The sequence below is a fragment of the Struthio camelus genome, chromosome 1 (genome assembly GCF_040807025.1).
Source record: "Struthio camelus isolate bStrCam1 chromosome 1, bStrCam1.hap1, whole genome shotgun sequence".
Classification (NCBI taxonomy): domain Eukaryota; kingdom Metazoa; phylum Chordata; class Aves; order Struthioniformes; family Struthionidae; genus Struthio; species Struthio camelus.
In genome coordinates this window covers 152,806,949-152,831,833 of record NC_090942.1, presented here as the reverse complement: position 1 = coordinate 152,831,833, position 24,885 = coordinate 152,806,949, and the positions used below count along the sequence as shown (strand labels likewise).

Here is a 24,885-nt window from a genome sequence, read left to right as displayed (position 1 = left end):
GTTAAATACCAATGTCCCAAAGGGCTACAGTAAGCTTAATTTGGAGTAGACATACATACTGAAGATCTCATATTCAGATAGTTACCCTGCACCCCTCAGCTGAAGGCAGCTTAGGAGATGATGTACATATTGGTGTCTCTGAACAAAATGTTATTAGCGCTATCCCAGTCTCCTCCCTGCAAAAATGGGCATTTGCAGTATTTTCAGTTAAGCAAGGCGACAAAAGCAGTCTTTACCAAACCTTCGAATTACTCCCACTTGGCTTGTCTAGACCACAATTTAGTAGTCAATACTGCTAGCCTGACCAAATCTATCCTACCCTTTCTATCCTCCCTTTCCTTTTCACTTGATTTTTGTGTTTGACATTGCCCAATGCAATCTGGATCCAAAGCTCTCTAGGACAGGAGCTGTTTGGGTCTGACTACTGAGTAGGATCTTTAGGAAATATCAGAATACAAAATCGAGAGCACCTAAATCATAATACTTTATAAATATTGACATATTTATCCAGTGGCCTCACAAAGTATGCAACTGTAAGTGATGTCATTTTACAAGAAAATGTGGAAGCAAAAGGTTACACATTGTGCTCAGCATCATGTGCTAAGTCCTAAGCAGAATTAGAGTTCTGCTCCTTGCACAGACTGCTGAGGAATCTGTCTCTGGAACAGCAGTTAGCACTGAGGTTAACATCATCCTAGTCACTGTGAGAACATTCATGCTTTTCTCAAATCTCAGGCTTGGCATCTACCAACATTAGCTTCCCAAAATAAGTGCAGCTTGTGTTTTCTACTAAAATGCAGTAAATTGGGCGGTTTTCTGCAGCATCTTCCTCTTCCAGAATTGTTACAACACTGCATTAAAGTCACAGCCCCCAGTCCACGGTTGAACACCTTCTGAGCCCATATCAAGATTATTATATCGTCCTTTGGTGTTTGACTTGGTAGGTTTTGCTGGCATCAGATAGCGAAGGTTCTTCCAAAATCTGGAATTCACAGGAAGAGATTTATCCTTTTTCCACTTCACAACCCTTTGTGATGGTAACAGAGAGAGTGATTCTGGCAAGAAGTTATAGTCACTTATAGGCCTATATTCAATTAATATGATCTTAGTTTTCCTTTCAACTAGGGCTTTATGAAGGCCACTCTCAAGTTCATAGACGGCTCTGTCAGAAATGTAGTTCTGGCTCAGTATAATGATTAATCTTCGGCTTTTGTCAATAAACGAATGGATATCATCAACAACAGCTGCAAATTAAAAATACATGTGTTATTAAATTAAATTGAAAGGTCAGGCACTGAATTTACTTATCTTTTAAAAACTGCACATCTACCAAAAATGTTTCCCTTATAAAGTGACAGCATGTAAATACCCTGCCTTTAAGAAGAGAGTAATATGCTTTACATACTACAAGCCTGAAAGAATGAATTCAGGTATCACCAGAGCTTGTTCTCTGAAGCAGACAAGAGCCCACACACAATCCCAGGCTATCTTAGACAACTGTCTGTCAGTAGTCACATGGACAGAATGGTGACAACATTTTATTGTGCCTCCAACCAGCTGTCTCCTTGACGGCTCTTTCATAATAAATACCATTATTAGAATGATTCCACACAAAGTCACCAACAGCCAACTCTCTCCAAATATTCAGTAAACTACAGTTTACTCCTTCCTTCATATCACCATATACTCCACTTTGCCACCAGTAATCAAAGGCTGAGAATACTAACATTCTCTGCTAATTACAATAGGATAGGTTGTGACAGAATGAGTTCCAATTGAATTTTAGATCTAAGACTTTTGTCATGACAATCACAGAATCACAGAATGGTTGAGGTTGGAAGGGACCTCTGGAGATCATCTAGTCCAACCCCCCTGCTCAAGCAGGGTCCTCTAGAGCATATTGCCCAGGATCACATCCAGACGGGTTTTGAACATCTCCAGCGAAGGAGACTCCACTACCTCTCTGGGCAACCTGTGCCAGTACTCAGGCAACCTCACAGTGAAGAATTTTTTTCTCAGGTTTAGGTGGAACTTCCTGTGGTTCAGTTTGTGCCCGTTGCCTCTTGTCCAGTCGCTGGGCACCACGGAGAAGAGTCTGGCCTCATCCTCTTGACACCCCCACTTCAGATACTTGCACACATTGATCAGATCACCTCTCAGTCTTCTCTTCTCCAGGCTGAACAGGCCCAGCTCCCTCAGCCTTTCCTCATAGGAGTGATGCTCCAGTCCCTTCATCATCTCAGCAGACCTCCACTGGACTCGGTTCAGTAGTGCCATGTCTCTCTTCTCCTGGGGAGCCCAGAACTATACACAGTACTCCAGGTGAGGCCTCCCCAGGGCTGAGGAGAGGGGCAGCATCACCTCCCTCCACCTGCTGGCAACACTCTGCCTCATGCACCCCAGGATCCCATTGGCCTTCTTGGCCACAAGGGCACACTGCTGGCTCGTGATTAACTTGTTGTCCACCAGCACTCCCAGGTCCTTCTCCGCAGAGCTGCTTTCCAGCACGTCAACCCCCCCCAACCTGTACTGCTGCATGGGGCCTATTCCTCCCGAGGTGCAGGACCCTGCACTTCCCTTTCTTGAACTTTGTCAGGTTCCTCTCTGCCCAGCTCTCCAGCCTGTCCAGGTCCCTCTGAAGGGCAGCACGGTCTTCTGGTGTGTCAGCCACTCCCCCCAGTTTAGTCTCATCAGCAAACTTGCTGAGGGTGCATTTGGTCCTGTTCCTTCCTCCAGGTCACTGGTGAATAAGTTGAACAAGACTGGACCCAGTATTGATCCCTGGGGGACACCACTAGCTACAGGCCCATTTGGAATGAAATCTGGCAAGGGATGTCAAGGACGACAAGAAGAGCTTCTTCAAATACATCAATAGCAAAAGGAAGACTAGGGAAAATGGGGGCCCGCTACTGAATGGGGCAGGGGCCCCGGCAACAGAGAACACAGAGAAGGAAAAGATACTGAATGCCTTCTTTGCTTCAGTCTTTACTGCTAAGGCCAGTCCTCAGGAATCCCTGACCATGGAGACCAAGGAGAAAGTCTGGAGAAAGGAAGACTCTCCCTTGGTGGAGGAGGATTGGGTTAGAGATTATGTAGGCAAATATGACACCCACAAGTCCAGTGGTCCTGATGGGAGGCACCCACGAGTGCTGAAGGAGCTGGCGGATGTTATCACTAGGCCACTCACTTCATCTTGGGAAGGTCCTGGAGAGCAGGAGAGGTGCCTGAGGACTGGAAGAAAGCCAATGTCACCCCAGTCTTCCAAAAGGGCAAGGAGGAGGAGCCAGGAAACTACAGGCCTGTCAGCCTCACCTCCATCCCTGGAAGGGTGATGGAACAGCTCCTCCTGGAGGTCCTCACTAAACATGTGGCGGACAAGAAGGTGATCAGGAGTAGTCAGCACGGATTCACCAAAGGGGAATCGTGCTTGACCAACCGGATAGCCTTCTATGATGGAACGACTGGCTGGGGAGATGAGAGGAGAGCAGTGGACGTTGTCTCCCTGGACTTCAGCAAGGCTTTGGACACTGTCTCCCATCACATCCTTGTAGGTAAACTCAGGAAGTGTGGGTTGGATGAGTGGACGGTGAGGTGGCTTGAGAACTGGCTGGATGGCCGAGCTCAGAGGGTTGTGGTCAGTGGTGCAGAGTCTAGTTGGAGGCCTGTAGCTAGTGGTGTCCCCCAGGGATCAATACTGGGTCCAGTCTCGTTCAACTCCTTCACCAGTGACCTGGAGGAAGGAAGAGAGTGCTCCCTCAGCAAGTTTGCTGATGAGACTAAACTGGGGGGAGTGGCTGACACACCAGAAGACCGTGCTGCCCTTCAGAGGGACCTGGACAGGCTGGAGAGCTGGGCAGAGAGGAACCTGACAAAGTTCAAGAAAGGGAAGTGCAGGGTCCTGCACCTCGGGAGGAATAGGCCCCATGCAGCAGGACAGGCTGGGGGTTGACGTGCTGGAAAGCAGCTCTGCGGAGAAGGACCTGGGAGTGCTGGTGGACAACAAGTTAATCACGAGCCAGCAGTGTGCCCTTGTGGCCAAGAAGGCCAATGGGATCCTGGGGTGCATGAGGCAGAGTGTTGCCAGCAGGTGGAGGGAGGTGATGCTGCCCCTCTCCTCAGCCCTGGGGAGGCCTCACCTGGAGTACTGTGTATAGTTCTGGGCTCCCCAGGAGAAGAGAGACATGGCACTACTGAACCGAGTCCAGTGGAGGTCTGCTGAGATGATGAAGGGACTGGAGCATCACTCCTATGAGGAAAGGCTGAGGGAGCTGGGCCTGTTCAGCCTGGAGAAGAGAAGACTGAGAGGTGATCTGATCAATGTGTGCAAGTATCTGAAGTGGGGGTGTCAAGAGGATGAGGCCAGACTCTTCTCCGTGGTGCCCAGCGACTGGACAAGAGGCAACGGGCACAAACTGAACCACAGGAAGTTCCACCTAAACCTGAGAAAAAAATTCTTCACTGTGAGGTTGCCTGAGTACTGGCACAGGTTGCCCAGAGAGGTAGTGGAGTCTCCTTCGCTGGAGATGTTCAAAACCCGTCTGGATGTGATCCTGGGCAATATGCTCTAGAGGACCCTGCTTGAGCAGGGGGGTTGGACTAGATGATCTCCAGAGGTCCCTTCCAACCTCAACCATTCTGTGATTCTGTAATTTATAAGCCATTTAGAGAATCAAATTTCCACGTTCTCATTTCTATCTTCTTATCCCTGTGGCACCTAATTAGAGTCACGAAGCAGCGTCAACTGCCACATGGAAGATACGGGCAAACGTTAAAGTAACACTAGGGTAACTAGTACCAGAACCATCAGCTGCTTTGTATGGTAAATGTAAGTTCATTCACAGAAGACTGCCCTTAGTGAACACAGAGAAAAAGCGTTATTACTATGAAACATCTGGCATTTTGTATGTTCTCACTCATGCTTTCTGGTAGTATTTTCATCTCTCCATCTTGATTCTGTGTAATTAAAGATGTGTGTGTATGTATGCATGTGTATATGTATTCATAAATATATATATATGACATTTAAAATGTGCATATGCTGTCTTTACATGAAAACATAGTCTAGATTAATTGAAAAAAAGTAGTATTTCAATACATGACACATTTGACACATTTGACAGAACTCCTCCTTTACCTTTGTGTGAAAATGCTGTGCCAATTTAATGACAAGAATACTCATTAGACTTACCTCCTCCAGCAGATACATCCCTCTCAAATATACACAACTTGTAACCAAAATTTTCTTCTAATATCATAGGTAATATATTCAGAGCAAATTCTCTCTCTTCTTCATTAGGAGACACACAGTCTTTCAGGTAAGACACAAAAGCATCATATTCTTTTCCATCTGGAAAGAAATCACAAATTTTTGTCTTGTTGAGCAACCACTAGAAATACAGTATCTGACCCATCGGTTTGATTTTCATAATTAGTGTCTTAGTAGCAAAGCATCTAGAAATGGCTGGTTTTTTCCTCTGAGTCCCCAAACAGCCATCAAACAAAACAATTCCTGGACCAATTTGAATCTGGCACAAATGATTCTGATTGTATTTGGCAAATATTTGAAAATAATCTTTCCTTTCTCCATGGAAACTTTTAAAAATCAGATTAAATTTCACCCATTAATTTCATATCCGGTCATCATGAAAATGAAGGGATTGATTACAGACTAGTATGCAAAAAATGTGGCTGCAACCTGATATGAATGTCATTAAAAATAATATTGTAGATTTTCACATCTACTTTACTGTTTATCTAATACTATCATGTAGTGCTATAGAATGGGTACTTGCGAAAGGGAATAAACCAATTTATTACTTTAATAGCTTAGAGTTATAAGCCTATACCATGTTTGGCCATGCTTTTGGCAGTTATTTGCAAAAAATCCAAGTTAGACCAATTCAGAAGCCAGGTCTGCAACATATGGCAGTATCTATTTGAACCTTGCCACAGGATAACTATCATCTGGATTGATACAACAGGATCCATAGCTTTACATCATAAGCAGTGTTTCTTTGCTCCCCTTTCCTGATACCTTCCCACATGTATTTCATAAGAGAGAGCACAAACTAAAGACCATGAAACCCTCCACATTCAAGAGCTCCAAGAGTAAACAATCTATTGCCTAGCATCAGACAATCAGTTCCTCCAAGGAGGAGGCCTAGTCCAGGTTGTCTGAGGCTCCCCACTGAGAGCTAACATCAGTGGATAGATAAATAACACTGGCAAGCACAAATGTCATTCATCCATTACTAAGAAATCTCCAGCCACTGCAGTTCATCCAAGATATATCCAAGCTGATTTAGAGATTGAGAAGGGCTAAAGAAATCATACATATATATATATATATATACAGCATGTTTGTCTCACCACAATTTTCGGAAACACAGCCACAGATCAAAAATTATATCCAGAACAAGGTAACTGTCAGGCTAGCTCCTTATGTGCAAGTCACAGTGATGCTGCCTAGTAAGACACTGGCAGTGTGCTCTCCTTAAACGCATTTAGTGACAAATCTATTAATGGCCTTTACAGTAAAGGAGGCATTTTAGCCTCAAGCTCAAGGGCATCAGTGAGGTGAAAACAAATTTCTCTCTCTCCACCTATCTGACAAGTCCAGAGTGCTCATCCTCTTTACAGATACTTGTATACTTATCTACCTTTACCACCTTCTCCCTCTTGCATACTGAAGTAATATTGTAGAACAGAACATACCAGAATAAAATCTAGTTATGTCCCTTCTACTGTCTTCTCCAGAGGCAACTTCTTTATTGAATGTATCTGCTTCTACTGCCCCAGGTGTAAAACAACTTACTTTAGCACCTGTCAATCAAGTTTTCTTATACATATTCTTTGCTGTTTATACTCATTAAATTTGCAGATTTTTTTTGTCTCTTCCTCAAACGTAGTTTATAGATCCTACCAGAAGCTATTTTTAATAAATACACTTATTTCAATGTCTGCATCAGATAAGTCATACCTCCAACAGTGTCATCTCTTCTACACATGTTCCTGTAAAATAGAACGAAGTCAACTCTGAATGTCACACAGACAACCACTGCGACTACAGCAACACATAGAAATACTACAGCAAGGACCATCCCAGTTGTAAATATATGCATAGGCAGATCTTGGGTGTTCCCTGTAAAACACAAACCCAGAAAATCATAGCCTTAACACAATACTATATGACAAGATTACATCAGTAAATGCTTACAACATCTTAAAACAGCAAAAACAAATTATACTGTTGATGCAAATTCTTTCCTCTTAACACTTTGAGCTCACTTGCATGCCATTCATCCTGTGATAGACAACAATTATAGAATGAGGATTACTTTAGAAACTGGAAAAATAATCTTGCATGCATATTCCCACCCCCAAACACATATAAATGAGCTGTATATGTGATCAAGAATGAGACTCCAGATCCTCAAAGATGTACAGCATCCCAGACTGCTGGGCTATATTGGCTCACCCACTTTTGATGAGTTTTCTCCTGGATCTTTATTACTTCCTGTTATTCTCTACCTGTCATCCCTATCTCAGCTCATCCATAACAGCCACTGATGTTCCCTTTGGTCACGATCTTTTCTTTTTCTTCTGTCAATATTGTCTTTTGAGCTTTTTTGCTTAGTTATTCAATTATCATCCTCCTTTCAATTCCAAATACAGATTTTTAACTATTAAATCTTTGAGAAGTCCTTTGTGAAGGCACTATCATACCATGCTTGTGCCAGTCTATACTTCATTTTCTTTATTATATACTGCATCTTTTAAGATGGTCAAGTTCAACTTCTGCACTTGTGCAGTTATATATTTCCTCCCAGGAAAACTGGGAAAGGTCTGAGAGTGATGGAAAAACAGAAGTGAATGTCTATTTGCCATGATTCTCCAGACTATCTGGATTCTAAATGTTCTCAAGTTTTACTCTATGGTAGAGTCGAGCACTCACAGCTAGAAGGACAGAGTACCTGACAAGAGAGAAACTATCGACTACAATGTTTGAGACATTAATAGGAATATAAAAGACTGCCCTTCCCAGAAAAAAAAAAAACATATTTTTACTTTAGAAACAACTGCTTTTAGAAACAACATGGTCCAAATAGAAGACTCTGGGCTGCACCAGGCTTTGGGTAGTTATCACCTGGTCCCACCAATCCAATGGGTAGGAGACCACAGGACAGCTCTATCATAGGAGTTACCAAACGTGCTGCAAAGGGATGTTAGCCCAGCAGGAGCACGGCTCAGCATCCCCCAGCTGTGTCCACAGCAGCAGTGGTTTAACCACAGAGCTCTCAAACAGCCGCTCCAGCAGAAGTAGCAGCAGTATAGAAAGAATCAGCAAGAAAATTTGCTATGTCCAGCACTAAGAGGGACCAGGGCCATCATAAGCATGCATATATGTCTGCACAGATGTTCTGAATCAGTATCCAGTTCTCAGTATTGAGAAGGCTGGCATGATCTCCATTAATAATTACATATGAGAAGTATAATTCATAGATTACACTGTACCTTTCTTCAGTTTCACTATTTTTATTCGCATTCCTTCATCAGCTTGCAACATGCAGGTGAAATTACGATGCAAGTCCTCATCTGTTACTTTTTTAATCCATAACAGACTTGTGACATAAAACTTGTCTCCAATACTGCAACAAGAAAGGATGTTAGCAACACTATCTCTGTGGAAATCGACAACCAGTTGAGAAGCAGATTTTGAGAAAAAGATTTTAAAACAATCTCATTTTACTGAATTTGCAGTCCACAAAATACAGAATGTTATCACCTACAAACAAAAGTGCAGTATCTTCTGGAAACCTACCGCAATTTTTTGAACTCTTCTTCACATATTGAAGGCTCATTCTCAGAGATACCTGAACATTTTTCTGGAAACATCTGGTTAACTGACCAGTAAAGGCTGGCATCTTCTCGCATATAATAACCCAAGAAACCCGTGCAGTTGAGTACCTCTTCTTTACCTAAACAAAGCGTAACTTAAGAATTAAGATCTAGTCAGGAGCAGCATTCATGTTAACAGTGCAATAAATAGTACGTCAGGTTTTCAGGCAACATATCCAAGGAGTTGTCCTCCTTTCTGGATTTAGTAGCCCCTACACAACGCTTCATACATGTTCCAGCTATACTGGTGGCAGCTTTGGCATCTGTCCGCAGGGCTCTGTTGCACTCTATTACACAGTGCAGTCATCCACTGTTTTCCCTCAGACTAACCCTGTAGCAGGCTTAAAAATTTAAATAGGACAAAGCATTTCAGACTTTAGAGAATTAAACTGTGTGCTGCAGGCAGAGAACAGGAGAGGATAACCTACCACCAGTGCTGAAGTAGTAGCAGTGGAAAAGTAGGTAACCGGTAAATGGAATCATAACCAATTGATTATAGTAACCGAACTACAGATCAAGATGCAAACAAAAGACAAAACCTTGGTCCTTGCTGAACTCTCATTGAAGAAACTCCCATCCTAGCACTATACCTGGCAACCAGCATAATCCTGAATATGTGAATAAGCCAGTCATCTACTTTGTACCACTTCAGAACACTAATTGGAAGCAAAGGGAATCATCCCTTCCGGTCTGGTTAATTATAAGGAAAAAACAAAAGTGAGAAGACAATCGTATACACAGGAAAGTAGAGGCTGCAGGCTGCAGCTCTGCACTATGAGATTTGCAAGGCATTTTATTTTAAAGATTGACATGTGAAGCTTGACCTGAGATTATTCACAGCTTTAAAACATCATTTCTAGGCTATGTCAGCATCAGTTCCAGAATGTTCTTTATATAAATGCATCCGGAATATTCTTTATTAAGCTGCAAAATCACACGCTCGTTTTTGTTCAGACAGCTATCCACAAATGTTTTCTAGTATGTAAGGCCTGCCCAGGTATTCTCTAAGGAAACATACTATAAACTTACGGACCAAAATTTATCAGAGTACATGCTTCCAGTGGAACTGTTTAAGAGAGTTTACAATTTGATCCAGATGAAAATCTGCCCACCCTACAAATACAAATCACAACTGCATAAGTTGAAAAGTAGACCTAAGGTAAAACCTATCTTGCAACTCTAACTCTAACCCTTTCACCTTACACAATAGCTATTTCCAGGGAAATGACAGAACATCAATGAAAGGCCGTGGACTTTGCTCGTCCACACTTCCCTTCACTCTCCATCATGCCATCTGTCTGATCACTCACCAGACAGCCTACTATTTCTCTGAGGGGAAAAAAAAACTTCTAATGACTTTATCAAAGCAGATAAGAGATGGCAGATAACTGGTTCATAATCATTTTTTGATGCAGAACCATGCTGCCTTCTAAAGGTGTGGGTCAGATACAGTAAGCAGAAATGGGCGGGAAATGGGGGCAGAGATGACTGGTTACTGGGAGGTTAGGAGACATGGGGCAATATAGGATTAGGGTATTGGCTTTGGAAGGAAGCATTGGTAGGAAGGAAAGAGGATTAGCACCTGAGGTCCTGGCTGACAAAATGAGATATGCATGTGAGCAACAGAGAAGGCACCACATATGATTTTGGAGACTGGAGAACGGAGGATTGGACAACGGGGAAAAGACCTAAGGTACGCAGCAGGAAAAAGATAGGTAAATTTATGTTTTTAAGAACTGTTTAGAGTCTCAATCTCAAAAACGTTGGATGGTGTCCAATACCGTGTGGAGCCTGCAGGCCCTGTTATCTAACCTGTTCCCAGCCAGATGCACAGTCAAGGTTTTGACTTTGGACAAATAATACATTCTTTCCAGTGACAGATCTGCTTACTTGCATCTCCACAACTGTGAGCCCTCACGCATCTCACTTTTCTGCAAAACACCATCCTAGGCTGCATCAGGTATTAAGCGGATTACTCATTATTATTGTTCACTGAACAAACTGGCCTTCTTTCACACATCAGTTCCAAGGGGTTTGCTATCTACGAAAGGAAGCCATGGAGAGCCGGTTTATTGTAACCACCACTTTCACTTGCTGATCATAGCAACTACCTCAGCTTCTGCCTCTGTATAAGGATGAATTTAGTGTACTTTCATACCAATTATGAAATCCACCAGGTAAAATATAATCAAATGTGAAGATGGATCAAATCCAGGAGGGCACACAGACAATTCTTAGTTTGATTAAAGTTAACTGGAACATCAACCGTAAAGAGATCACAACAAAAGCATATACATGCAGTCACTATCACAAAGATTCTTGTACCAATTTGATACCTATTTGCGTTTCAACTTCTTCATCAAGTCCAACTATCTCCAAAGTTACAGCCTCTGGTACAGCTAAGATAAAAAAGAAAAATTGCTATTGGAGTAACAGTTTTCTAATGCAGTAAAATAATACATTTGCTTTATTTCTAAAACTAATCACACAGATTCCATCTAATTCAAAAATAAATAACTGGACCAAAACAGTACGACCAACACTTTGGCCTTACTGAGTAGTTTAAAACATACTATGTCCTGTTGAATTTTTTTGAAGTGCACACATATAAAGCATACAATTTACAGTGGCTGAAAAGGCTCACCCAAAACTTTTGATAAATGTGTTTGACTTGAGGTGGCTAATTTTGATAAAACTAAAATTGCAAGGAAAATAGACTAAATAATTTTTCCAAAATTGACAGCAGGTAGTATAAACTTCTGCTTCTGCTTTTTTACGTTTGAAATTATTGCAGAATACATCAAATCACCATTATGTATTTATTTAATAAGAACTGTACTTAAGAGATGATGAACCACACCCATAACTCCTAGACAAATAACTTTAGGAGGAAGTTTCTTCCATAGTAAGGAGAACCTATAAGCATAGTTCCAAACTTTCAGAAAGCTTTCTTACCTTCTTCTACTATCAGGCGAATTGTACTTGTGCTGTAGAATATCTTTCCTGCATGAGTGATCAAAATTTTACAGGTGTATATCCCAGAGTGTTGAACTGTTAAGGTTTTAAAATCCAGTTCCCGCTCTGTTTTATTTTGATAGTTCTTACAGTCCTATATCAATAAAGACAGAAAATACTACCTTGTAGCAAACATACATTCAAAACCTTAAGGAAGATAAAATCATTTTCAAAACAAAATGTCAATGATATAGTAAAAGAGCGATGGTGACACTTATCTGACCTAAAAGGGGTGGGGGCTCAATTTTCAGACAGGGTCACCCAAATGCAACACGTGAACATTCAACCCAATAAAAGGTGAGAGCACTGGCATTCCAAGTAAGTATCTAGATATAAAAATATTGTATCAGGAATCTAAATGCACTCATCTGTTCCGTCAAAACCATGGCTCGGGACTGTACGTATCACCTATCTATTATCAAAAGTGTTTTCCTAAAGTGTCTAGACTGCTGAGGAGCTTTCCTTTTAAAGTAAAATGCCTAAGAAAGTGACCCTCTCAGGGGGTGAAAAGAGTTGGACTCACTTCCATTTACCCTCCCCACACTCTCAACAACTTCTGATTTTTTTCTGCAAAGGAAGAAAATCTTAATGGAGGACATGGAGAGCACCTACTAAGTGAAATGTCCCATGAAAACTCAGCAAAACGTGGGTCTAAATTACCTTAGACTAAGAAGGGAAATAGACACTGGTGTCCCATTTCCTGAACGCACATGTTTACCACTAGACTCTTACAAAAAACACGTGTGTCGCCATCCCTGTTTTACTTCCACTCAGTGTTAGGAAGGCTTTGCATATGTTCACTAGATCAAGCCCCTAAGCATATTTAGCCATAGACACGATGGCTTCATGTATCTCAGATAGGATTAGGCATGAGAATGGCATCAGTTCATTCAGTTTAGGCAAGAGAGAGGTCAGTCTGGTATATGCTCCTTTACTGAGGAAAACATACCTATCTAGAGGCCTCTGAGGCCCCTACGGACAAGGAAGTAGGGCTGTGGTTCATTCTGCTGGCAGAATTCAATGTTAGTACTTAAGCCACCTAAGACCTTTTCTGAAACTGAATCAATGCCTACATGAGTGAGAAGTGTCTGCGTCTCGAACTGACTGAGCGTGCAAACCAGTATACCTGCAAACTCCCAAGAGGAATAAGGAGTGCTAGTGCAGATGGTGAGTAGGAACAGGCTGGAAGAAAGCTATTCAGGGTGCCTAAACCAATGGTTGAGCACAACAGGCAACAGTTGTAAGTATTTGCACAACTAGATCCCGTGCTCTGATGAAAACTGTAGTACGGAGAAGATCAGTGCTTTGTCTAAGTTGAACAGAACCATTTGCAAATGTTATACACTTTAAAAATGTTCAGAAAGAGTGAAATTTACAAGTTCACAATTACTTTACAAGTACATGCCAAACGTAAAATATCTTGGCACCTCATTTAGTGTCAGAATAATATATATATTAGCAAAGTAGCAGCTGGCTAAATCAGCTGCTGGCTAAATCAGCAAAGAGGTATGCATATCAAATCTTTTACCACTTCCAAACTACCAAGGTATTAATAACCTAAAGATTTTTTCCCCAATTACCAGAGAAATTAAATCTTTACAAGGTTTGTAGATGCTTCTAGAAATCTGTTTTGTAATTTGTTTTTCCTGCATCAGGTGTTTTGTTTCTATAGCCAATGATTTGAGTGACACTGCTTCAATACTTACTTTGTACCATTTAATACTGTCATTTGCATTGACAGATAGATCACTGCATTTCAGTGAATGACCACTTCCAGCATTTTTAATTTCTGTAGTTAAGTGATTTTTGTTGAAACAGCTGCTTTTGTTTCTTTCAAGTACATTCAAGGTCCACTTCTTAAGCGTGAAATTTTCTTTTTCATTGCTATGAAATAAAATGTAAAATCAGTTTAGGAGATTTTTAAGGAATGTCACTTAGTGAGTTAAACAATAACACAAAAATAAATGCTCTGACATAATAATAAATGCTCTGACAAAAATAAATGCTCAGACATCTCAGATCACATCTGTTAGGTTAAAAGTACGTCTATACTGATCTGATTATTTATATTCCCTTTCATTACTTTTCCATCCCCAAATAAGTGTTATTTCCCAAAACAAAAGAGGATCTAAACTAAAACATCTATCACAAAACCTTCGATAATGCAATTATATCTATGAAAAATAGCAACATTATATTCACCAGAACAGAAATGCAAGAATCTGTCATGCCATGTAAAGTTACAAGTGAGCATAAAAGAGTTACAGGAGCTTGAATCAGCCAGTGATCTTGCAGGTATGATTTTCTACGCTTCGCTAAGGTTTAAAGAGCTAACTGAAAAACATTATTTGTAAAAAAATGTCAAAAACAAGATGAGGAACTCTGCTGTTGTTCACATAGTTACACTATTCATTGTTTGATACTGTGCAGAGAATCATGAATTTATCTGTAAAAATAAACTCTAAACCATGCAAGTCTTGCAAATTACAGAATCAATTATTATGGATTCAAGTATGTCTGTAAAAGAAGGCATTTTGGAAAGGATACCTCTCTTTGTCTTTCAGGCTCCGCAAATCAGAGATCTACAGTGAGCTGGTCACCCAAAATTGGCTGGAAGTGTCAGAACCTAGCCCTTCTACAGCATGTTTCATCACATCCTAATGAAATATGTATAAAAGGTCAGACAATACTCTAATTATGCTTCTTTTGACTATCTTTGAGCTGACAGACATCTGCTAGGTTCTATCCATATATTTCTCTAAAGACTAAGATTATAGCTGTGAGTTGTTTCATTGTTGAACATGTCAAAATACACGACCACCAGGAGCAAAGAAGTTGGAGGAGTTTTGGCAGTTAGGGCTTAACAGAAAGTGGTATGTTACTGTAACTTAATGGATGAGACTTCCAAAATAATGACTAAACCACAGGTTTCAGGTTTTTTCCTAAGTAAGTAGTGTCTGACAAAACAGACTTCCAAAATAATGTCTAAACCACAGTTTTCAGTTTTTTTCCTAAGTAAGTAGGGTCTGACAAAACAAAAGCGTTAAGCACTGAGCACTTCCCTCTGGCTTCAGACATATCTTTGTAAATAGGTTTGAATCTTTCTGTCTCCAAGAAAAGAAAAAGGAATTGTTCCAGGGAACTGAAACCAAACAATAGTGAAGAGTCATTTCACTGAAAGGAACTAAGGGGACAAAGCAGCTGAAACGGAGAAACAAGCCTGATGAGTATATTGACTTTCAACATCTTTTTTGTGTGATATGCCTTTTGCTGTTACAAGAGCCAGAAGAACGAGAATGTCATTTTTATGTTGAATTTAGCTCTTTTTTTTTTGGATATGAGCTCCCCAACAGATGTGCTTTGCTCATCCTTTTCACATTGTAACTTTTTTATTCTACGGACTCTCCTCAGTCTCCTCATTATTCATAGCTGCGTTGACTAGCTAAGCCAAAACACAGTGGTTTGGCTTCTCAACCTGTTAACTGAGGTGTTATAAACAGGAAAAACCTTATCAAAATATTTTCATCAGAGATATATTTGCATGAGTACTCACAGTGGGTGGAGTCTATCTCACCTATTCTTCAACATCACGACCACAGATTTAAATCAAAGCTACTGATCATAGTCAGCAGTAGGATCCCAGGTAACAGTCACCCTTTTCGAATGCAGTTCACATGACCTACTTTATGTCTGTTTTAGGACAAGATAATCTGCCCCAGAAATGCCACTGTCTCTCCCTGATAATAAAGGTACCTAAGATAATTAGCTTTGATGTCGACATCTCCATTTGTTCAGATAAATCCCACCAAATCCATGTTCTTAATTAGGTGTCACACTCATATCTAAATACTGCCAGAGAAGTAATAATGGATCTAGTCATATAATACACGGAATTTTATTATCTAGAGTCAACAAATGGAAGAAAGTTACCAGCAAGGCCGCGTGTTCTCCTCAGGACTATCACTGCACAGAGGCTTTCTGTGATGGCATTTAGTGAAATCACTTCAACAAATACAAGGATTTCACTTTAAGTGAAACCACATATTTCAGTTGCTGAGCCTAACAACAAAGTTGAAACTTCCTAGAAGGTGATAAAGCCATACCTATGCAAATTAAGTTCAATTTGGCTTATATCATTTCCATTTCTCTGCCATACACATGAATTTCAATAAAAATGTGCAGTTAACGTTGTTTACACAGCTAACGTCTGAGTTGTTATACTTCTATCCTGATTTTCACTTACTGATATTCTCTGGTCATACTGTGTGGGGAAAAAAACATTTCTAGCTTAACAGCCTTTCAACTCCCCCCTCAAGCTGCCTTTAGAGCAAATAATTCAAGTTTACCATGAAGACTGGAGATATATCCAATTCTAAGTAATCCCTTAGTTATTTCACTGCAACAATCCCTTGTTATCTAAACATTTCTAGCTACTACAAGAAACTGACACTCTGTCTTACAAAGTTCAAGCCTAAATCTAAAAAAAGTGTATTCCCATGGCTTTGAACAGTTCTAGTCACATTACTAAAGTAAGCAGTATTAGGGCCTTAATATGTCTTAATATGTGCTGCATATTTCCATATTTTCATTGTTTCAGGAACCTGTAAGTTCCCTCAGTTTCAAGGTCTCCAATACAAAGCACTAAGATGACCTGTTTTTTTTTTTCATTTCCTGCTTTTTTTTCTGACAACCACAGGATATGGGCCATGATAAACTATACAAGTAACGAATCCTGCCAAAGGCATTTGACACAGATTTTCTGCTTAGCACTGCCGTACCAAATACACAGGAAATCTTTTATTTTCAAGAAATGTTGCTGAAAATGGACAAGCTGATGCTTACAGATGATGTGTATTAATACCTGAATCTATGTCCTAAGCCTACTGTAGCAACACACATGCTCAAACACACAAACCTGCACATGTACACACACATACATGCTTTAGCTATTTATGCTATGTGTCAGCACAACACTTCTGCCTTAACTGGAGAACTTCCGATTCTTCTTTGTACCAAAAATAAGTGGGAAATGCACCATAAATTCATCATTAAACTGTTTTTACCTCTCTCTTCTTGCATATTGTCAATTGTAATACATGAGGAAAAAAATCACGTAATTAATTAAATTTTTGCAAAAGCTGTCCACATTTTGTCTTATTTTTCTTGAAATTCCACAGTATTCTTAACACTCTGTTCAGTAATACTGCCAAAACAGTTACCAACATTCCAAAAAACCCTTTCCCATATAGCTTATACTCAGAGCTAATGAAATATTTGAAAATAGACAAAAAGATAAATGAAAATAGAATGTGTACTGATCAGAAGCAAAACATCAATCTATTCTAACTGCTCTGAAACAAAAGAAAGTTCAGTTCTAATTATCATTCTTATTAAAACTGAAACCAGTTCTGTAGTCCAGAGTAGTCCACAATTTCTCCCTTTAATAGAGACCACTAACAGTCTTCCTTCACTGTAGAAAAATACTTCTGCAAATAATCTTCCATATTTGCTGAAATGTAATTACTTCAAGATGCTTGCCAGTAATGACAACCATCAGATAAACCACTCCCAAAATCCAATGTCAATCCCAGGCAAAATTTCCTCTTATGTCTACTGTTTGATTGATTAGAACTGTGAAAAGTTACTGCGAGAGCATTTCAAGATTCTGGCATGTGCCTTCATTCTGATTCCTAATAAAAAACCTGAATATCTATTTGGCCCTAACAGCAAGAAATTCTAAAAAAAAAAGTTGGTTCAAACTGGTGAGAACATATTCTTTTAATTCAGAAACCTTTTTTTCAGAAGTGAAAGTACTTTCTTCAGAAACTGATTTTTAAAATTTAGTATCATAATATAGTGTGATATAAAATGAAACAGAAATGGGTTTCATAATTGAAAATCAAAGCTCTTAATTCCAAATGAATACTTTGATATAATCAAAACCTTCTTTTGCAATTTCCAGCTTAATTAAATCAGCAAAATCAAGATACTTTGCAAAGGATTCAGACATTTTTGTATTTTCCAACAGATAATCATTTTACCAACCTTGTCTTAATAGTTTTACTTAGGATTGTTTCCTCTCCTTTCCTTCTTCTATATGTAAGGTTGTATCTCTCAACTTCGAACTTCATTATATTTGTATCATATTCACTTCACATAGTTCTTGTAATTTACTGTGAATTTACTGCTGTTACTCCAAACCCTTTAAACTATCACAAACCACAGGGACTGTGAATTGAAGTTGGGGTTGTCACAACCTTCCTCTCGCATGTCCTCTATTTTAGATTTACTGTGACAACCTCCTTTGGTAGTCTGGTGATTGAGGTATCACCTCACCTATCCCTCCACTTGCCACAGTAAGTCAGTGAATGCTTTTTACAATATTGATTAGGTGCTGGCAGTAGAAAGAGTTGTTAAAGTAAATAGCTTTTTAGCACAATATTTAGTGAGGTGACTATAGAGATGACTGACCAAATCCATCAATAATATATTAAAACTATAAAGCCAAATTTAGATTTGGTATGAAAAGTACAGGTCCGTAACAATGGACAAACTTGTGTCAGGTATTACCTAATATCAACGCGTAAGTGTCAAAATTGAGCTTCACCTCTGCTACTTCAGACGGATGTCTAACTCAGGAACCCACTGCCACTGGCATTATTGCTGGCAATTTTGAAGAATAAAGTAGCCATAGTACCATATTCATCATCCTTAAAGACAATTCCCTTAAGATCAGATTGGAGATACACTAGCAAAATTTTGCTCATTCTTTACCTACTACTTGATGAAAGAGCGGCCTAACATTTAAAAGAAATCACTTAAAACATAAAGTAATGCGTAAATAGTGATGAGGATTTACTAATGAGCAATGAGTAATACTAATGAGATTTTTTGCCCTACCTGGAGAATTTCCAATTATTATACTTAGCATTTCAGATGGCATGACTCAGTACTTTTTAAAATATGAACAAAACAATCATAATAATGATACATGGAAAAATATACATTAGGTATTCAGCTTTCAAATGAGGTTTAACTTAAAACTGTAAACTATTAAACTGGTGTCTGCTGTGTTATTGGAGAAATGTGGATAGCATTTTTCAATATCTCAGTCACAAAACTAAGCTGTAACCTTTAAGAAGCAGGCAAGAACCTTAAAAATATTCCCTGAGGAACAGCACACAGCATTAAGCATGACATGCAAATAATTTATTTTAAATGAATGGTTACTTCCGTTGCAAATGCTAAACTACAGTTTTGGTGCAAGTTAGTCATATGTTTTACATAACTCCATGTAAAACAATTTTGATTTAGTCCTTAGTCTGTCAGTCTTTCTTCTTGATGTGATAAATAATACCACAAACAAGTGAGACCCAACTTTATTTTTTCTCGTGATTCACGGTGTTCTACAGTAATAAGAAATCAAATCCAATTGTTTCATTTGTTCTTTGAGTAGCTCCAAGTTATGGAAAGTTTTGCACAGAACCCAGAGTTCAGTTACCCCGTTCTTCTTTTATTACGTTACTACACGATTAGTCCCGTTAATTTACTGGGCAGGCCTCATAAATTGCTTTCCACCTGTTAGAGTGCTTTCCACTCCTTTATCATAGAAGTTCATAGAAGCTTTGAAAAGCTACATCTGCCTATAGCCATTTGTAAATAGTATGGGTCTGCCTGACAGGTGATTGTGAAATGATGTGCAAAATGACACCATAGTCAATGCAGTTCCCTGCACTTGCTTTGTACAGATGCCACTAACAATACAAAGCAGATTACAGAAATTGTCTTCTTTATAAATAACTGCAAAGACAGGATGTTCGTCTACATGTTTTGTTTACCCACCTGTGAATGAGGGAGTAATTCCCAGAGTCACTGAGTTCAGCTGGCCAAAACTCCAGAAAATCCTTTTGTGAAACAATTCTGTGTGTTTCTTTTATCAACTTCTGCTCTCCAGCGTTTTCTTTGTACCAGTTTCTGGTGTATTCTGCTTTCTGAGAACATTCTTGCCTAAGCTCAGGAAAGCAAAGGAAAAAGTATTCCCCTTCTAGTACATCAATGGAGTCACGAATGGGACACAGCTTCTCTTCAAAGAAAGAGGAAAAAAGACAAATTAGGAAGCCATGTACTTATTTCAGATAATGAGGCTAGCCTGACTTTATTGTGCTCTGCTGTGCAGCTGGTCTTTTCTAAACAGATTTTCTTTCAGCAGAGTACTTTTGCAGTATTAATTTATTTCAGTAACATTTATTTCAACCTGTATTCTACCGAGTCTGTTTTCTACCTTACTCAAGCAAAATGAGAAGGAAAAGGAGGATAAAAAATTGAAATCTCCTTATGATTCTTTCAGTCCAAAAGTGTCGGAATCAAAGCATAGATGGCAGAATCGGCCATTTAGAATTGGCCTCATTCTATAATAAAGCAGCTGCCACAAATGGAAGGATGAAGGAAAAAGACTTCACATATGATTTATCTTGACAAGTACAGCTAATTCTCAGAATTTATCAACTGCTGTAAAAAGAGATGCTTCTTCTCATCTTCTTAATTAAAACTAAATTATTAAGTGGCTATATTTATTAAAAACTTTAGATAGCTTCAGAAAATCTCCCTCATACTGAGATTGTATGAGTAAAATTTAGTCTCAAAGTCTGCTTTTCCAAATACATTTCCAAAAGGTACCTTTGCATGTAGGAAGTCATACAAAATACAGAAAAGGGACCAGGGTCTACCATAAAGAATCGTGATTAAAATAAGTCTTCAGTCCCTACTTCTCCCAGCGTTTAACAAGTACTGTGACTATACTTCTGAAAGGCACAAAAAGAAGCAGAAGCATTCTCTTCCTTGCTGTGGCTCTCCACAGAGTTATGCTCCTACACAACAACATCAGCTTGTCTCCAGGCAGCATCTTGGTTCTTTTTCTTTCATAATTTTGTTATTTATGAAGAGAACAACTTTCAAAGTTCAGAATCAGGTTGAAATTAACAAAACCTTTAAGATGTTGTTCTTAGATTTGCCTTAATACTTCTGGTAATAAAACTCAAAAAGCCAGCCATTTGCCTGATTGTCTGCCAATATGCAAAACTCTCAGCAACTCTCAAGAAGATGATGCCATTTATTCAGCAAATATTTAAGGTTTTACTGTTGAACTGAGGACTTGTACTTACTTACCAGTGGCAGATCCAATGATAAACATTAACAAAAAAATCACAAGAGGCATTTTCTTGAGTTACTTATCACTTCTTCTCCAGAAAGATGAAAAGTGTATTGTTCTTGGTTGTACTGAAAGCCTAAGAAAAAGATTCATAGTTCATCACAAGTACCATGAAATGGATCACTTCAAAGCTTGTGATCAGTGTAACTAATGGCTGTTATTGAATAGGGATTTGCAGGGGGAAAATTACTTATTTCTATCATAAAAGGAATTTTCACCTATTAGGTCACAGAGTTTTCTTGACAAGATTTATTCTAAATTCAGAAAGTAATGCAGGATTTCCTTCCTCCATTTTCTCATTCATTAGATACATTGTGTACTTCCGAATAAAATGACAACCTTAATTACAGAAGTACACAAAGTTAGATTGTACGTAAGTAAACAGCGACCATTGAATAGGACAGCAGTTTTCTCCCACAGAGTCAATCTTTGCAAGACTGGACCTTACAGAAATACAGCTGATAGAAACCTTGCTTGCCTTCAATGAGAATCTCACAATATTGTTAGACTGGACACCTGATTCAATTGTTCAAGCCTGTTGGAAAATAATGAGATCTATATTTTTGTCTTACGCTTTCATCTAAAGAACAGATAGGTAACAGCACTGAGAGGTTCTAATGTTTCCGTTGAGGAGGGAGGATGAAGAAGATGAAAAAGCTCCTGTTCAGTTGTTTTGTATGTAGTCAATTCAGGTTCCAATGACAAATGCAAAACATTACTACATAATACCAGAGTGGAGTATCTTCTATGAGATTCCTCAGAAAAGGAGGTGCACACAACCAATAGCACAGCCAGTGCTAACCCTGCCTCAGTTTCATTTAGAAGAAAAACAAATTAGGTGCATAAGAAACTCAGTTCAACCTCCACAACTAAGACAGACAACCTTCCTCAGTTACAGAGACGAACATGCATGTACAACAAATGTGACGCGCACAAAAGAAACATGTTTCATGGACAGTTGACAAAAGAAATGTCTTTTAGAATTCCATTTCTTTGGTTTTATTACCTACACCCCTTGCAATTTGAGAACATGCTTACTGACTGTTGTAAGACACTATCTTCTGGTTGTATTTACAATCAGAAACTCTCCTTGATATAAAGTGGTAAGATATTGTGGCTATTGCATTTAAAGCAATATTACAGAATGAAATTAAGACGTGTAGCTGCTCTCTATCTTTTATTGTTCTACCCAATTCATTACAAGGATGCCCTCATTCCATAAACCACTGTAAGAAGATGAAAGAACTGCATCACATTCCCTTTTTCAAACAGTGATAAAAGGGCCCTGATTTAGACAGCAGCTAAATGAAATTGGATGCTGCAACAAGCAACTTTCAAGCAGCCATACACGAAACTCCTCAGACCTGGTTTCAGTTCCCTTCTACACATGGGGATTCAAAGTCTTACATTTTACAAGGAAAGCGGGGCCTCTCTCTTCATTTTCATTTCTTGGATTTACTTTTGTTTCGCTATTTATTCCCCTTGCACAACACTGTATTATGTAAAATACTTAGTAATAATCAGATTTCGAATCCATGGCTGTTGTTAACAGGCAAAGCATACATCTTTCACTGTACTCTCACATTGCTGCTGAACCTGATCAGTCTGTCTGAAATTGTTCTGCTTCAGGCTGACAGTATTTACGTTTGGACCATATGCTTTGCAGTACTCTACCATCAAACGCCAGGAAAGGAAAAAAAGAAAAAGAAAACTGGTTTTGATAAAACTCAGCTAATATAAAGAGATTTTTTAAGGTACAAAACGAGGTTTCTAATTTTCAGAAAGAAAGAGGAAGATATTTTAAAATAAAGACAAAGATTCTCTGCCCAATGAAGGAGGGATTACAGCAGAATACAGACATTCAACAGGCAATAGCAGGGAATGACAGTTTCAGAGATGAAAGTACAGAAAAGCAGTTGTCTGTGACATCCAGGGCAACAGTGGCTTTAAGCATGTTTTTTCAAATTTCATACACGCTCAAAGCCATTGTTGGATTTTTAATACAAAAAAAATGGTTCTAAAAAATCATAGTTCCATTGTGAAATCAGCAAAATTTTAAATAAACTGAAGGTTGTAAATTCTGTAAAGTACATTAATGATATCTCATGAAATAGATAATTGTATGTATGTAAGCAACATTACAATTATTCTTCAGTCTCCTGGAATCTCAAGAAGATTTTCAAATGAAAAGGGCTGACTGATATCAGAGTGATCCCTAGTTTTGGTCAAGCAACTCACTTCGGTCAGCGCTTTTGGAAACCTGAATTTGGTCCCAAAGGGTTGTAGCTTCCTTTAACCAAAAAAAAAAAAAAAAAAAAAAAGCCAGTAGATTCTTCTCAGCCTCAGACGGTTTGGGCAAACATTTCAGGCTCAAGTGAGCAAACCACTAATCGTACCTCTTTAAGAATGGCTTCTTGGGGAATGGAAGTCTTTTTCAAACAGGACTACACAGTGCCGCAATTCATTCAAGATCCACGAAGAAAAGAAAAAAAAAAAAAAAAAGACCTAGCAAACAATTACCTTAACCTTACTAGGACGAAGCAACTTGCTGTCAGGATTCCTCGTTATTGGTTAAAATGGAAATCCATCTTCATTTCAAACAACATCAATGAAATTGTTTACTCACTTTGCAAATCTTGCCAGGATGACAGCTGAGGCAGAGCTAATCTCCCAAACTTCAGGCAGGAACAGCTTGTACTTACAAATCTTCTGGGCCTTAGTTTATCACTGCAACAGAGCGTAACCTCTCTAAATATGTGAGACAATACAAAGACAGCTCAGTCTGAAAACAAAACCAAAAAAAAAAAAAAATCCCAAAACAGGAAGAGTGGAATTTGTCATTTTGTGAACTGACGACTTCAGGGAGGAAACCAGAACAGGCTGATAAGGGGAAATTCCTTTTTAGTGGCATGGACTGGAAAGGTGGCACTAGATCGTGCTGACTTTCCTAAGCGAGGCGCTTGAGGGCTCACCAGCGCTCCCGGACCCGTCCGCTCCCCGCTGCCGTCTGCACAGCCGGTCCAAGGCCACAGCCAGGGTCAAGGGGCCAGGGCCGCCTCAGCCGGGTGCCACGCGCTGAAATAAGCCCTCTCCAGAGCTTAACTATTTACAATATTTCTGTGATTTAAAAAACAAACCAACAAATGAACAAAAAGAGCGCACCCAGCGCCCGAAAGACAGCCAGCTAACGGCCGGCGAGCCAGGCGGCGGGGCGGAGCTGGCCGCAGCACCGCTGACAGGGGAAGCTCCGGGGGAGACTCCCCACGGAAGAAGGGGGTGGTGGTGGGGGGGGGGGGGCAGGCAGATTTGGGGACGGGGCTGTCCCGTAAGCCGCAGAGCGGCGGCAGGGCGGCGACCGCGCCTCAGCGCTTGCCCCGCCCCGCCGCCGGCTTCCCGCCCGCCCGCCCGCCTCGCAAATGGCGCCCCCGCCAGGAGCTGAGGGGCGCCACTTCGGAGGTACTGCATGACGCTTCGCGGTACTTCCCAAGGAGGTTGCTTTGATCACAGCCTAAAGATTTTTATTCCTGCAGAATTTCTTGTGTTTTCGTACTGTCCTTTTTATCTTCAGAAATCTGCCTGGGGACAACTAGCCGTTTTTTTTGTTTTTGTTTTTTTTTTTTTTTAAACCCGGGACACCTGGGTACACAGAAGTCCCCTGTAGCAGCAGGTCATTCAGAGATAAGACATGCACATTCCACTAAAAAAGGAGGGATCCCGGAGACCTTGGCTTTTTTTGCATATTTTACTGCTAGGATGAACCAAAG

At 39.8% G+C, this 24,885-nt stretch overlaps 1 protein-coding gene across 3 annotated transcripts; it reads right to left on the bottom strand.

The window, feature by feature from the left end:
- Window positions 1-460: 460 nt before the first annotated feature.
- IL18R1 (interleukin 18 receptor 1) lies at window positions 461-24,502 on the bottom strand. Of its 3 annotated transcripts, none has more exons than XM_068924898.1 (12): window positions 24,094-24,502; window positions 23,748-23,869; window positions 21,079-21,197; window positions 19,756-19,996; window positions 13,620-13,797; window positions 11,854-12,007; window positions 11,235-11,297; window positions 8,822-8,978; window positions 8,515-8,648; window positions 6,980-7,141; window positions 5,189-5,347; window positions 461-1,244 (listed from the first exon to the last, which is right to left on the bottom strand). In XM_068924898.1, exons 3-12 carry the CDS (start codon window positions 21,125-21,127, stop codon window positions 844-846), a joined length of 1,698 nt encoding a protein of 565 aa, XP_068780999.1. In that variant the 5' UTR covers window positions 21,128-21,197; window positions 23,748-23,869; window positions 24,094-24,502; the 3' UTR covers window positions 461-843. The 3 variants fall into 3 exon arrangements, with proteins under 3 accessions (XP_068780999.1, XP_009664594.1, XP_009664595.1); XM_009666299.2 differs by having other exon boundaries at window positions 23,748-23,848; window positions 24,094-24,232; XM_009666300.2 differs by lacking the exon at window positions 24,094-24,502 and having other exon boundaries at window positions 23,642-23,773.
- Window positions 24,503-24,885: the final 383 nt, after the last annotated feature.